Consider the following 16047-nt stretch of genomic DNA (forward strand, 5'->3'; position numbering starts at 1 on the left):
TTGCTCAACCCCTTGCTTACAAGACAAACTTGTATGTTAGGCTTGTAGGTTAGGTCATGCCACTCAACACCTTGTTCCAGAATCCATCATCTCTCTGGGCACTTATTTCTGTGTTTAATCAATTTCAACATGAATTTTTGCCTTTATATTTACATATGTCACAACATCTTTGTTACTTGTCATTTTCCTGTGCCCATCTGAGAAGGACCTGACTTTTTTTTTAATGATTCCCTTTCAGACCACAGCAGGGAGCAATTAGAGCTCCTCTTAGTCTTTTATCTTCAGAGCTAAACAAACCCAGTTCACTCAGAGCCAAAAATCATTTAAGTTTTTAGCTCTGATGATATTTCACAGTTATCTTAGACAGTAACAGATACATTTATTCTACCAGAATTTAAGCTCTGCATCAAATCAGTAGTTACAGCACCACATATGTAACAAGCACATTCTTTTCTGAAGGACACTGACGGCCCTGAAGCACAAATACTCCTTATCATCCCTACTCAGAAGGAAAGAAAAGCTAACCATGCTACCTTTACATTTACTAATATTTGTAAGGCCAAAGCAAAATTAAAAAATAAAAAACAATTCATCTTTGAAATCATCTTACCATTGGTCCCATTGGTCCCATCACTCCAGCTTCGCCCTGTTGAGGACCAACACAGAGAGAGAGCAATGACAAGGAGAATTCCTGCAATGTCTAGCAGAGGTGGCTGGTAACATGGCCACCAAATAATTCTGGAGGAGCACAACACAGTATTAGCTCACCTTCTCCCCTTTTCTTCCTAATAATTCAGTTAAAGATCCATCAGCAGAAATGATAGCTCCTGGTTCTCCCTTTTCACCCTGCAATTATCAGAGTAATTACTGTTTACAAAGCAGTTCCCAGTGAATCGGAAGTCAAGGCAGCACTACTTTTGTTTGAAGTATGACAGATTAGTCATGCTGTGATATCAAACATAAAGTGATATCAGTATGAGTAGGGTGAATCTTGATTCTGGGGAAGAAAAGAGATGATCTTTCTAAAAACATAACAAAGTGCACTAAAAATATCTCCCTGAGAAGAATAAGTTCTTATTTTTCTAAAAAGACTTAATTTGCTCTCCATAGAGTAAGTATGTGAAACATGCTGTGTTCACAAAAGGTCTCTGCAAAGGCAGACAGGTTATTGGCGTCTTCTTGTGTACCATCAGCTTAATGGTCAGTAAACCTGCTGGAAATGTCCCGTCTTGATAGACCAGTAAATGTACAGATTTTACTATCAGGAAAGCATGAATCATTCTCTCTACGTACCTTGCATGATGCAACCTCATTAACTTTACTGAAGGTCAAGTCCCAGCACTCAAACTGTGACCCTCTGAAATCCTGTTCCACCACCACAAATAATCACTTCTCAGTGCTAAGCGCATGGTTCCCAGGCTGGATCATTCAGCTGTAACTTTCCACTTCCTACCTCAGGCAGCTTGCAACAACATCTTTCCCAAGATGTCATGGAAGAAATCTAGCTTGAAGCTAGCAATTGCATTGCTGATTAAAATGCCAGTCCAGGTTATAGACCTTTCATTGAATTCTAGGTGCTGTAACTCAGTACTTCTCACAGGTTCTTAAACTGTTGTGAGTCTTTGAAGTCTCCCTGAAGATACTTTGGATACTTTGGAGTCTCCCTAAGACTTGGTTGGCTTCACCGACTTTATCTACTGTGAGGATTTATGGACCTGAGGTTGAATTTGATGATCCTTTAAGTAAAGGTGTCTGTACATCTTCACTGGAGTTACCAAACTCCATCACTCTTGAGCGTAGCCTGGTGTTCACAGCTCAGAAACACCATCAGATACATCACTATGTTTTTGGTGCATCCAAAATTAAATGCTTTCAAAGCTTTGAGTTCTTGCCAGTGTGGACACCAGAAGCAAACAAAGAGCACCAAGTAAAAAAACAAAAGTAAAAACCTCCACAATCTAAACCAAAAATCACCCAACTAGTTCTAAGGTTGAGCTTGATCATTTAATGCATTTTGTATAAGAACGGGAAACCTTATGATAAGCAGGGACTGGTATATATAGCCTGAGAGCTTTCCTTCTGAGCAATGACAATGCTGTTCATCTGCTACCTCATTTAAACCATAATTAACCATTTCCAAGTCTTCCTATTACTTGTGAGAAAGGGAGCTCAGCTAAGCAGAAAGTGTTTTTTTTTCTTTCTTGGTATCCCCAATATATTAGATGTTCCTCTCCCCTGCTTCCTGAAGGTTGATAAGAAGGGGAAAAAAATGGAACAGCTGAAGTATTTACAGAAGAACAGAGTCAGTCTTTAGTACCCTCTCTGCAGAGCTATAAAATACACACTTTTTGTGAAGAAACAGGAGAAAGAATCCTAAGAAGAGAGCGCCTCAAGTCTTAAACTTTGGGAATAGAAAATTGCAGTCTTCATTCTGTAGGCAAAGCCCTCTCTGGCATAGGAGGAGAAAAAGATCGATCTTTTTTTTTTATTTGGGCTTTTGGATAGGATCCCAGGGTGTTAGTACAACAATCAGCTGGCAAGAAGAGGTCACTTCATGTTTAATGTTTAAAGAGAATAAACCTGATAAGTGCATACTGCACTGATGAATTTCAACACTGGTGCAGGAAGATTAGCTCTTGGTAAGATTATATCAGAGGATGTCATTTAGCATTTTCACGTTCCCCCTAGTACATTTTTCACATTTTTATTAAAATCCCAATTCCCACAAAAATTAGAATCATTAAACTTCTAATGTCACTAAGTACTTGTCATCTAACACATTTCTCAGTCTATACTTTCCCCTATGCATTTTTTCATACCTGTTGTCCTTTAGGTCCTTGTGATCCAGGCAAACCAGTATCACCCTTCGGACCCCGAGGGCCCTAGGCAAAAACAAGTACATAAATCCACAGTGATATTTGTGAACAATATGGAACTAGGTATTTTACTAAATGTAATTTTAAATTACTGGCAAACTTGAACTTAAATCACTTTGCTTGCAATCTAAGAATTCTTACAAGACTCAATTGCTCTCTGAATAAAGTTATTCCCTAAACCAGATATTACATAAGGAAAGTCTTTTAGAAAGACCAAAATGAAAAATACCTGATGTTTATCACAGTGTAGATGACACATACATTCACAAAGGGAAACATGCAAACATTATTAAGAGTGGAAATTCAACTTAAAATTCTCTATTTGTTCTGTACTCAATCCTCTCTCCATGATCATTCAGCCAGATTGATTTTCAACAGAATTTCTGAAGGTGTATTTTTAACAGTATGTTAAAAAAAAAAAAAGAAAAAAAAGAAAAAAAAGAGTATATGAAATAGAGTTTATCTATTTGAAAACAAGATTATTTCTTTATCGGCTTTGTGGGGAAAGCATTCCCATCAGATCAAATTGTACTTTAGAATCTTCCAAGAGCACTCAGAAGCATTCTTTTTGCCCACTAAGATCTAAACTCAAGTCTACATAATTTCTGCATTTGTCAAGAGATAAATAAAATACATGAGGTGAGACCAAGACTGGTATTTTCATGTCTGTAGAAATTCTATAAGGGACAGAGACCAAGAATTCATTATATCCTCTTCTGAATATTATCAGCTTTTTTCAAATGAAATGTATGTCTGAGGAGTTTCCCCCCCCCCCCCCCCCCCCACCTTTCTTTGCAGTCCATGACATTCAGGACTCAGCAAGCAGCCTTCCGTGGAATTTTGGGCAATTTGCCAGCATTTTGCTCACACCTTTTGTCAGCTTTCCCATTTTTCTGCTTAATTGTTCTCAGGCAATAGACAAAGGATCCTGAGACCATATGCATACTCTGAACTGTCAAACTATCATAACAAGGGAAAGTAATTCCATCCCATCACACAGAATATGAACACAATAATTAGAACAATACCTTCCGAAGTCATAAGCTAAATAATCACAGAATCACAGAGTATTCTGAGTTGGAAGAGACCTACAAGGATCATCAAAGTCCAGCTCTTGGCTCTGCCCAGTGACCCCAAGAGTCACTCCATGTGCCTGAGAGCATTGTCTAAACCCTCATTGAACTCTGTCAGGCTTGGTGCTGTGACCATTTCCCTGTGGAGCCTGTTCCAGTGCCCAACAAATCTGTGGTGAAGAACCTTTTGCTAATATCCAACCTAAACCTCCCCATACACAACTTCAGGCCATTCCCTCAGGTCCTGTCACTGGTCACCACAGAGAAGGGAGCAGCGTCTGCCTCTCATCTTCCCCTCACAAGGAAGTTGTTGACTGCAACGAGGTCTCCCCTCCATCTCCTCTGCTCCAGGCTGAACAGACCAAATGACCTCAGCTGCTCCTCACACGGCTTCCCTTCAAGGCCCTTTCCATCTTCACAGGCCTCCTTTGGACAGTCTCTAACAGTTTAATGTCTTTCTTATATTGTGGCACTCAAAACTGTCCCCAGCACTCGAGGTGAGGCTGCCCCAGCCCAGAGCAGAGGGGACAATCCCCTCCCTTGCCTGGCTGGTGATGCTGTGCCTGCTGCCCCCAGGACACAGTTGGCCCTCCTGGCTGCCAGGGCACTGCTGACTCAGATTCACCCTGAGACCAACCAGGACCTCCAGGTCTTTTTCCCTGGCATTGCTCTTCAACATCTCATTCCCTGGTCTACATGCACAACCAGGGTGACCATCCCATGTGCAGAATGTGCCCCTTTCCCTTGTTGAACATCATACAGCTGGTGATCCTTCAGCCCTCTGATTTATGTAGTTATCTCTGCAGGCTCTTTCTGCCTTGGAGGGAGTTAACAGCACTTCCCAATTTTGTACCATCTGCAAAGTTGGTATCTAAGTCCCATGTCTAAGTCATCGATGAAGATGCTTAAACAGGTTTGCATGGCAGTCTGAGCGCAATAGGTAAGTAGCACAGCAAAAGGCACCTTTTGATACTATGGTTGTGAAATGATTATATGATAGCCCTGGTATGTTATTATGAAAAATCATAAATATTTCCTAAAGGATAAAATAAAAAGGCAACATCTTATAGGGCTTTCCTGTATTCTGTAGTGGTGACAAAAAAGCCTGAGGAATAACACAGTTACATACATATACACGCAGACAACATTTACAATTCCATTTGTTCCATCTGTTTCTCTTATACAGCATAGGCCTTTCCTTAGGTAATAATTTTCCATTAATTACACTGATATTTAAACTACAGAACTGACAGAGATGAGCCTAGAAGAACATACTTCGTTTCCAACAAAATAAATTTCTAGCTCAGTTGGTAACTTCCTAAGACTTGCAGCACCCTCTATGATAATTTATTAGACTTCATGAAAATTGTGAAAAAGATACATTTAAAAAACATTAAACTGTATTGAAAAATACTTAAAAATCCTAGGAAATACATTTAAATCCTAGGCAATTAATACTTACAGAAAATCCTGGTAGACCTGGCTTGCCATCTGGCCCCTGCAAAATTAAAAAACTCACATCCTTACAAACACATATTACAGACTTGCAAAACAGAATATGCATTTTTCATGTATTGTGTGATTTGCGAATATCAACTCATCTGCTACTGAATTAAGAACTTCATTCCATTGACAGTAAAGGTGTGAACCTCCACAACACCCTATGCTTCTAATTTAGCATTTACTCTCAAAAACTGGTGAGGCAGAGATCCAGAAAAGACTGAAAAAGGAAGACATTTTCTACATATGAAAAGCATGCAGCCATTATTCAGCCTTCTCTGAATCTTTTCCAGATGCTGGCACAGAGACCACAGCAGCCACTCACCTTTCCCATTTTGGTCATGGATGTCTTTGGATAGAAAACAGATTTGTGTTATAGGCTGTGAATAGAATCACAGATTGGGATTTGTATTGGGCACATTTAAGATTGCCCTGCTCTGGCAACTGCAGAGAGACACTTTAATTCTGGTTCAGATCAGCAGAATGTTTATTTCCCCATCCACTATGAGACTGCACCTGACAAGGGTTAGAGCTTTAAGACTGAGGTTCAAATCTTTCTCAGTGCAACTCCTCTTCAAGCTACAGAACCTGCTTCTTTTTTTGTGGGAATGTGACTCTCACATCTATCACAAAACAAAGGTTTGAATTACCTGTAGCAAGTACTGTGGCAGAGCTCACACAAGGGGACCCATACTGTCCTGGCATCCTATTACGTTCAGGGATTAAAAGAACCAGGTCTTTGGGAAATACATGAAAATACCCCTCCATGAAAACTGTTTTACTCATAAGCATGGCTGGATGCAGCCACAATAAGATGAAGTTGTCCTATGGTTTAACAAGTGGGAAAGATCCATGCTAGGCTAGCAGAAAAAAGTTACAAGCTGCTGCTGGAGCTAATGCCCTTCTTCCCAGTTCAATGACACATTCAGTAAATATTTGTTTTGGGGCAGCTTTAATAATAAGATACAAAGTTTTTGCAAACTTTATGTAGAATGAAATTCTGCTATTGGCCATTAACATTCTTTCTTTGTTTCATCAGGGATTTAATGTGGAGGAGATCACTGTGCTGATCAACAAGAAAACAGACAAAATTAAATACACAAACTAGAATTCACAAATTAAACTAGCTGTAAAGTAAGGTGCTTAATTTGTGGTGGTTAACTTTTTGCAAATTGCAACACTTTTGGGAAAGTTTGAATAGACTCCATGACCGGAAAAGGTAGATTTCTCTTTGGATCCAGTCCTAGGAACTTCAAATCATTACCAAGAAGCATTCAGCATTTCAAGTATTTGACTGAACTATTTTGCAGCTAGAAGAGAACCTCAATTTCACATCTTTTGTTGTCTTATGAAATACCTAGTTTTTCATTCACAGCTATAACTTGTGTGAGACTAAACTAATAGACAGGAGCCTAGCATTTCTAGTTGAAGTCTCAAGCAGAACTGAGCAAAATACTTTTTATCCCAATACTTTGTAACTTGAAAAACAAGAAGGAAAAAAAGTTGGAAGAAATGTAAATCTTGGACTCTATTTTTGCAACAGTTCTACATTCTATAATTCTGAGCATATAGTTCAGAATCAGAGATAAGCCAATTTATTTCATATAAATGTGTAAAAGTAGTTTGTTCACACAGAACTGAGCTTTACCTGAAAGTACTTCCATAGAGTTTGGTGCTGAAGTTAGCAGAAACACAATCCTAAAGTACAGGAAATTCATCTCAAGTTGATACTCAAAAGAAGATGTTCAAGATAGAGCAAATATGAAGATTTAATAAAGCAGCATATACTCACTGGAGGCCCAAGCAGTCCTTTAATTTCAGTAAAATTAGAAATTCCATAAGTCTCATTGAGAAGTAACTGAAAAAGGTGTTAAGAAACAGGTTATTTCAAATGGTAGAAAGGTAAATTATCTCTTTATAACTGTGAAAAACCCCCAAAGATAAATAAGGTGACAGAAAAGGCTCTCTACTTCTAATTTTCTTTATACATCTGGAATAAAAAAACCTAGAATTCCTTTTACATTTATTCTGTAAAGATCTCAGAATGCTTTTAGAAATTTAATTAACTGAGTCACGTTTTTAATTTTAAAGCTATGACACCAAATTTTGCAGCCTGAAGCCATTTCTCCTCAGTAAGATAAGGATCAAATGGAGGTTTTATGCTCCAGTGTGTCACTAGCATTCTAAGATGGGGAATCAGTCTGAGCATACTCATCCTCTGCTGCAGAGTTGAAGTTTTAATTATATTCTGGACATGTCTGCATCTCACCATGCAGCACCATGCTGTGATTCCTAAGTCAGCACTGATCACACTGCTGTGTCTGAAACTAGCCTGGAACCCCAAACTGTGACGGGGACCAGCTCCTGCACCACCCAGCATCGAGTCTCAGGATGCCTGAACAGCACAGTGCAATTGCACTGCTTCCTATCCTGGAATTGGTGAGCTCCCCATTAGCCCAGGCATTTCTGCACAATTCAATTACAGAATCCTAATAATGAAGGTGGACAGGGACTTCGGAGCTCTGGTCCAGGACTCCTCAATGTCAGGACAGGGCATGCCTTCAGGTGGCAGGGATTTACTTAGCCCATGAATAAACACGTTGTCACTGAGGTTTGGTGAGATTTGAATGCCTCTTTTACAGCCTGCAACCATGTGTAGATCAACATGACCAGACCACAATATTTTCCAACATTTGCTATGAATGAAAGTCAGAAAATAATGCTGAAGAACATTTGAAAACAAAAGGTAGAAGAGTGATGATTAGAGGAAAAGATTGCACTCTTCACAACCTCCTCCAGGTATATAATTTGAGTTTGGATGTGCAAACGGCTTTAATAACAACACTCCAGTAATATAACTCTTCAACACATTGAATTAGTTCAGAAAGTGCTAACTACAATAGTAAGGACAACATTGCTTTCCATATTTTCTTCACTGTTATATTTTAGGATGATTGTCTGGGTTCGTTTCAAAGTAAAGCTTCAGCTTTGCATCCAAAAGGCCTTGTCAGAATTATAGAAATTCTATAATATAGAAATTCCTTGTCAGAATTATAGAAATTCTGGCCTTATCAGAATTATAGAAAGACAGGCTGAACAAAATATTTTGACATCTGCTTTACACCTTCAGCATTAACCTTTCTTTGTGACTTTTGTTTCTTCTACCTAAACTATGGGTAAATAGTGCCAGCCAAAAATAAAGGTTTAAAAATAAAAGGTTTGAAATTTAAATCCAATAAAAACAAAGGTTTGAAATTTAAATCCAATAGCATTTCTCTATTCAAAATTACTTCTGTACTATAACAAACTAAATTTGTGTGATAAAATCATAGCAACAAATATTATGGTTTTCTGGTTATCACGATTCCACTCATGAAAATGCACTGAGTATCAGCAACTATGCTCTGAAAGAGTGAAAGAGTCAATATAGGATGAGAAATATTGATTTTAGTGTTTTGGAATATCAAGCAGCAGCAAACAGAGGAACACTTTTTTTTAAAACATGATGAGTCAGAGCAGACTTCCTGATCAATCACAAGAGGCAACAGAAGAGGCAGTAAGGACAGGAAGCCTTTGAGACCCACATTGCTGGCGGCAACTGCAGAAGCCTGGAAACGGATGGGTTCCACTGCAGACCTCAGTTGTCCCCTAACACTTATTTTCATGGTATGAGAAGTGGTTCTTGAAGGAACCATATCCCCTCCATTCACATAGGAGCCAGGTGAAATGGGAAGGAAACCAAGGTCCACTTTTCAGCGCAGCTCAATCAATGTGCTATCAGCCAGATGCTTACTGGTGAGGCCTGGCCCTGAGCCACAGCTGTCCATGTCAGCTCTAAATATTTCAACAGTGCTGAAACTGAACTAACTCTTAATTTGCTTATTTTTTTGTCAAGCTACATAAAGTTGGTTTAGTTGTAGCCACATAGCCCTTAAGAAAACTTCCTTCCAACTTTGATGGATTAGTCCATTGGACTTCTGTAGCCCAAGAAGTATTGTTCTTGGCTACACAATGGTTAAGTGAATGACCCTGACCTGGAGAGTAATCTAAGTGCCCTGTGGTTCACCCAGATCACTGATCTCTGCTGCTCTATCTACATCAAGCCAATATCCATATTACAACAGCTGGCAGTGTTATTTATTTTAGTTCCGCAATTCCAACTGCAATTGATAGGTCTGCTTACAATAGCTCTTTTCCATATTGGAAGCTTACTATGATAGATGAGAGACTGAGTCAACAAAACACACTTGGATAATTTAATGTCTATCTCAGCAAAATTACTGCAAACAAATGTCCTGTTCTTACACAAACATTTGTGAGATAGAAAGAATTCAATGTCATCCATGGTGACATATACTTCCCCACACATTTCATTAACTGTATCAAAATACAGTACACCAAGTTCTCAGAGAAATCTTCTGATTAACAATACAGAGGATTTGACAGCTGTTGATGTACCTTCCCAGAACATCTATATTACAAATGTATATAAAGCCATAAATGCTCTCAATTTCTTAAAAGAGCTTACTTCTAAAACCCAAAAGTACTTAGAGAAGGAAATGGGACTCTGTATGGACTTGTAATACACCTAAAGCTATACAGATTCTAGCAGGCTCTATACATTTCTGTAATACATGGTAAAAGTAGTTCATACAGGGGATCAGGAGGATTCAGAGGATGCACTTTAGGTTTCTTCAGACATAGCTACATGTTTGACAGGTGCATGGACTGGGACTAGTGTACATAGGGAGCCATGCAGCCTCCAGCAAGCGTCATTAGTTTATGTCAGCTTCAATAATCTTTTTATGTTCTTTATATGTACTGTTCCCTCTCTGAGGCTGTCCTAGTGGTTTTTTCAAGTGTTAATGAGCTATGGAGCAACACATTGAGGTTCATTTTTTCTGCAAACAGAGCTGTTTAGTCACTGATAAGAATTAAGGTCCCACAGTGGCACTGTGGCAGGGCTGTGAGAAAGAACATGAATTTTACATCAGCATTTCTATCACAGCTATTGAGCAGTTTCCCAGGAACTCCAACAGAATTGAGATAAAGTGTAGAGCTGCTGACAGTCCCACTATGAGCAGGACTTCGACCACAACCAACATTTCTATAATTCTAAGTCTACAATTCTGCTCATCCAAGATTCAGGATCCAAGATCCTAGTATTCTGCATGGATTCCCAGTAAAGTCAGTAAAGAAAAAACACTTCAGGTAGGACGGGTGAGACGGGTGATGTGGCCTATGGGATGAAAATTAATGCTATATTTGCTATTGGTAGCAAAAGCCTAACTGGAAGCCCAGTTGTTACAGTCAAAAAAGGTTATGTGTAGCTCAGCTTTATGATAATGATGGCGCCAAGCCCTCAACACAGATTTCTCAGCTGGGCATTTTCTCTTGCAATTACAAAACACTTCTTACTGCCCTTATATGTATTCCTGTGGACACGTCTGGCTGTTTTAGGCACCTCCACCTCTCAGAGGTGAAATTTCCTGCAGTCACTCACAGTTCCTCCAGATCTTAATGTTATTACACCAGGCCAACTACTAAGAATTTTGCTGTTAGCTCCAAGTGGGATTCATCCTAACCTCCAGCCTTCATTACGGCATATAGTACTGTTTTTGCAAAGGCAGATGTACACACAACAAAACTAACTGAAAATATACCTGCATCTAAAGCATACTGGAGATTTTTTATGGGATTCTATTTTTTTACCCTTTGTTTCTTCCAGAGTCAGTGCTCTGGTTTGTATAGCAGACAACTATCAGGAAATTACTCTCCCCTACATACTGTTGTGCCTCAGGTGCTATGCTGCGTTAAATATTCCCAGTTTTGTATTTCTCTGTTGGTTTCTATTTCATGTTCACAACTTCTATAGAAATCGCCTAAAGAGTTTGTGCGAGATGTTCAGTATGATCTCACAACTCTTGCAGTTAAGCTCTTTACCCACTTTCTTCCAATCTAACATTTTCAAAACTAAATAATTTGATACAGAGACATATTGAGATTCTTTTGTTTTGAGGAATAGACTTATGACTTGAATGTGAGCAGCAGAATTGCCAGTGTGTTAACCACTTGTGCCCTCTTCTCTGTAAGGGGAGTTACAGACCTCAATGCTCGACATGCACACTTACCTCAGGTATTGCTATGACTGGTCCCGGTGGTCCTGGTGGTCCAGGTGGTCCCACAATACTGTTCCCATCCTGTCCCGGTTCACCCTATTTCAAAAGCATTACATGTGGAAAACCCATACACTAAGCACTACATTTCACATAGGTTTCTCGAAAAGAGTGAAATCCACACAATCTCACCTGAGGTCCTGGGTCACCCTTCTCTCCTTTTGGACCCTTCAGGTGACAAAAAAAAAAAAACAAAAAAAAAAAAACAAAACAAACAAAAAAAAAGCAGCATAAGTGATTTAAAAGGGGAAATTATGAAATGTGTTCTCCCTTGCTTCACAAAAAGCACAGCAGTGAGTTCCATGTACAGAATGATCAATTCCCAGCTCTCTCAAAACACACATGGGGCCAACTAGTTTCAACTCAGATCTTCTGAAGGTTTGATGGTTAAAAGTATTTCCCAGAACTTTGACAGAGTTCACAGACAACTAGAGTCACAATGGGCACAAAACATTTCATTAGCATTAGTGAACGTTTCTTTCACTGCACTGAAATCAGCCATCTCTGGCTGTGCTGTCCTTTTCCACCATCAACCACATCAGCTGTGCCCAGGATTTCCCAGGAGACCAGACAGGAGAAGACAGGGAAGCTAAACTGTCATCTCTCTGGCAGTTTATATCTAAGCTTGATCAGCCCCTCTGTAGAACTCCCTGTGCTGGAAATGCAGATGCTTGTCTGGCACAAGTGAGAGGAAGGTGCCAGAGGATGAGCCGTGGGACTTCCCAAGCAAAGCACACTGTAATCCTCTAGGGTCTTAAGCATGAGAAATACATTAAAATCACCTATGAGCCTGCTGGCTTTCCTCTAATTAAAGGTAGAGCTGATTTCTGAGTAATTAAAAGCAGAAGGAGCATTGAGAAATCAGAACTAGCCTCTGGAGATGCCTGTATCTCTTCTGACTGATGAGGGAGGCATGGGCAAGGTACAGTCTGCTTCTGTGTTTTTTGTCTTAGGTAACTGCTCCAGGTTAAGTAGGACAAACACAGCCCCAGCTCTTCACACTGCTAGCAAGCACTGATCCTGCTGACCTGTAAGAGGTAGATTTGGGAGCCAGTGTGCGTCAGTGATCAGAGAGGATGATAACCCTACTTACCACTTCTCCGGGATGCCCAGCAATGCCAGGAAGGCCTGGTTTTCCATCTGTGCCTGGCATCCCCTGCCACAAAGAACATACAGTTATTCTCACTAAACATTCAGTTTTACACAAGCAGGAGGCTGCCACTGGGGAGGGTCACAATATGGCTCTGAACGGGCTGGTGGGCAGGTTTGGGGGAGACTCATTATCTCATTAATCATCTGCTCTCTCCACTCCTCCTGCTCTTTCCCCCTCTCCAGAGCAGGCTTATGGCTTGTTTTCCCCTGCAGCTTCAATACTTTTTCACTGCTTCCACCCCTACTTAGCAAAAGGATGAATTTTGTTGCTTTCCCTCAAAATACATTTGATGAGTTATTTCCACCCTTCAGTTAAGTGACTGTCAATCTGGAGGAAGAGAAGGGATATAAACATTGCATTGGATGTAGACAGGAGTCAGTATGTGGGGCAAAACCACCCCCTGCTGTATTTGGATACAGGCCTGTATATGACTGCTGGAGTCTGACAGCTACCCTGCTCTATGGCAAAAACAGAAGCACTAAGGATAGTGCAGTTTGCCCTGAGAAAAATGGATAAAAGAAGGTTCTAAATTCTTAAAGGACCAGATAAACAGTGAGCTACACTTTTTGCATCTGTTCTTCTCTGCATCATATGAAAGAGCAAAGGAAATGGCACAGAGCAGCCTAATGATTCATCCAAAGGAACAATTATTCTTGTTAGCTTGTTTTTCTGGTGGGGTTTTTGGGTGTTTGTTTTGTATGTGGTTTTGAGGAGTTTTTTGGGGGTTTTTTTTGGCTTTGAGGGGTTTTTTTTAATATGCTGGAGATTTTTTTGTTTTATTTTGTTTTTGGAAAATACTGTTTTGTTTCCAACTTTTTGCTCTGTTTGAAGAAAATGTTTTTTGGATTTTAACAGTAGATAGTACCACCATAAGAGATTTAATGTTCCTGCTTCATTAAGAAAGGACATTTCTGCTATTTCTGTTTTTGCCAGTGATCAGTGAAGCACGTGGGTCAGGAATAAAGTATGATTTCTGAAGTACTCTGTTCTTCATTTTATAAACAATTTTATAGACAGGATAAAGGGTGTCTGACTGCTAATGGAATTTAGGCATCAAAGCAGCTACTGGGATTTTGGTATCTGCATGAGCAGTAACAATGGTACTTGGGACATAAATTTCTCAAGTGCTTATGGAAAATTAAAAGTATCTATCTGCAGCAAATGTAAATGGGCAGAGGAAATAACCTTGGAACAACAGCTATTCTGCAAAAGAATGTTGTCATTTCAGGCACGTTGACACTTGCAGGATAGCTTCCTACCATTACAAATGCTGAAAATTTTCTCCCATTCATTTTCCTAACGAAATTTAAATGGGAAGAAAAGATTCAGGATAGGTAAGATGTTTTAATGCAACTGATGTATCCAGAGACATCCTTATTTCTAATTCCCATCATATTTTAAGAATGTAGCTTATTGCTCAGGTACAAGAGAACAAATATATTTTTTAGTTTGAGGGTTAAAGGGATAAATGGCTTATTTTCAAAATAATCCTGTAGTCACTCCACTTAAAATATACACATATTTCAAATGCACTCTCACATAAAACAATAATAATTAGTAGAACAAGGACCTCAGAAGAAAGGACACGTAGGAATGAAAAATAAAATATTCTATAGTCTCAAACTGGTTAAGAAGACTTAAACTACTGTCCTGTGTGTCAGTGCATCAGCTTTAATTATCATGCTGACAAATATCTATGTGAAATGACAACACTCATAATATGCACAGCAGATGGAATTTATGGCAAGAAGAGTCCTGCTACATTGTTGGTATTTTTAAAAAACAAACAAGCAGATGCTGCTAGAAGACTGTGATAATACTCTTGTAAACACTTATCAAGCATAACTGCATTTATCTTGTTTCCTAGAGTAAATTTTGATTTCAAGGCTGTCCCAAATGCAGGAGAAGGCTATTTTATTTCTATTTTATTTTATTTCCATTTTATTTTATTTCTATTTTATTTTATTATTTCATTTAATTTTTAAAATTCTTCTATGAGTCACATCAGCGCTCTCTGCTGGCTTATGGCTGCAAAAGACACTCAGGTCAGACAGGGACCAGCAAGGAGAAGTACAGTCCCAAACAGGAGTTTTGGGAAGGGCTCCCAGAGGAGTTCAAAGCAGAACAGGCAGGGATTAAGATAGACATGAGCCTCCGACTGTAGCACAGACATGTGGGGCGCTCTGGGGTGGGGTGAGAGCTACACACCACCATATGAAGGAACAGAGGCACGTGGAAGTGAATTTTCTAAGCTTTGCTGATTTTTATCTTCCTTCTGGTGAAAATGTACAGGGCTTCGCAAGATGCCTTTAAAGACAAGCACATTTGAGACGCAATTTTAGACACAATTTTAGCCACATTTTAGGCAGAAGTCGTAAGCACCAGGTTATACAGGCTCCTGATACTCACAATTCACCAGAGAAAAGGGTTTGTGAAGCCACCCTGGGCTTTAATATGCTGACAGAGCAAGAAATGTTCATTAAGTGCATTCACTAAGTGCATGAAGAGATGAAAAGAAATAGAGGAAAGAAACAACTAAGGTTTTAGATCAGGTTAAATAAACTCCCCACCTTTGAACCTGGGGGACCTATGTTGCCTCTTTCTCCCTGAAACAGAGACACAGGAGGGCTCAAGTATTAAAGTGAGCAGTAATTGCAAGGATTTTAAATATGTATGCTACTTTCCTTAAAAACAAAGTAACCCAATGGAGTAAAACAATCAGTGAAAGTATGGCATATTTTTGGTAAAGTGTTGCTCGGTATACATTTGTGATTTGGTTCTGAGATTTTAATCACTGAGTTGCCACCCACATCTGAAGTTTGTGGTCATGACTCATTATTTTTGCTGAGCATCGACCGAGCCATCTTCCTGAAGCCTCATTTTGACGTCTGAAATCAGCTCATGGTAACATTCCCCAGTTCTACCACTGCAGCCATGACCTTGCACCTCCACAAAGGATCTTCCTCCAAACCAGCTAACACAGTCCTCTCACTGCTGCTCTCTCCACCTCCCCAGGCACTGTGTCAAACCACGAGTGAAATAATGAACATTGCACTGTTCCACCTTTGGGACTGATTCTGAAGGACTTTAGCCCTGAGTAGACACAGTTCCTCAATTTTTTAACAGACAGAGAACATCCAATTCAGTTTATTTCTTTGGAGACAGAGAATATAAACTGGGATAATCAGCCATTGCCTCAAATGTTATGTTTATGCTTACTGCTTTTTGGGAGTTCATATATTCAAGAGTGTATGAAGACTATAGACTCT

At 39.5% G+C, this 16047-nt stretch overlaps 1 protein-coding gene across 1 annotated transcript in view; it reads right to left on the reverse strand.

Annotated features, from left to right (window-relative positions):
• Positions 1-16047, reverse strand: part of LOC128942244 (collagen alpha-1(XV) chain-like) — a 114341-nt gene that overhangs the window by 25162 nt on the left and 73132 nt on the right. Inside the window, exons 19-27 of the mRNA XM_054284560.1 lie at positions 15349-15384; positions 12719-12781; positions 11758-11793; positions 11581-11664; positions 7242-7307; positions 5412-5447; positions 2820-2882; positions 769-846; positions 611-646 (exon numbers count right to left, since the gene is read on the reverse strand). Coding sequence (XP_054140535.1) covers positions 611-646; positions 769-846; positions 2820-2882; positions 5412-5447; positions 7242-7307; positions 11581-11664; positions 11758-11793; positions 12719-12781; positions 15349-15384 — 498 coding nt within the window. The remainder of the gene's footprint in view (positions 1-610; positions 647-768; positions 847-2819; positions 2883-5411; positions 5448-7241; positions 7308-11580; positions 11665-11757; positions 11794-12718; positions 12782-15348; positions 15385-16047) is intronic.

The sequence above is a fragment of the Melozone crissalis genome, unplaced genomic scaffold (genome assembly GCF_028551555.1).
Source record: "Melozone crissalis strain CALT ecotype California unplaced genomic scaffold, PUWL_Pcris_2 ptg000042l_1, whole genome shotgun sequence".
In the NCBI taxonomy this organism is placed as follows: domain Eukaryota; kingdom Metazoa; phylum Chordata; class Aves; order Passeriformes; family Passerellidae; genus Melozone; species Melozone crissalis.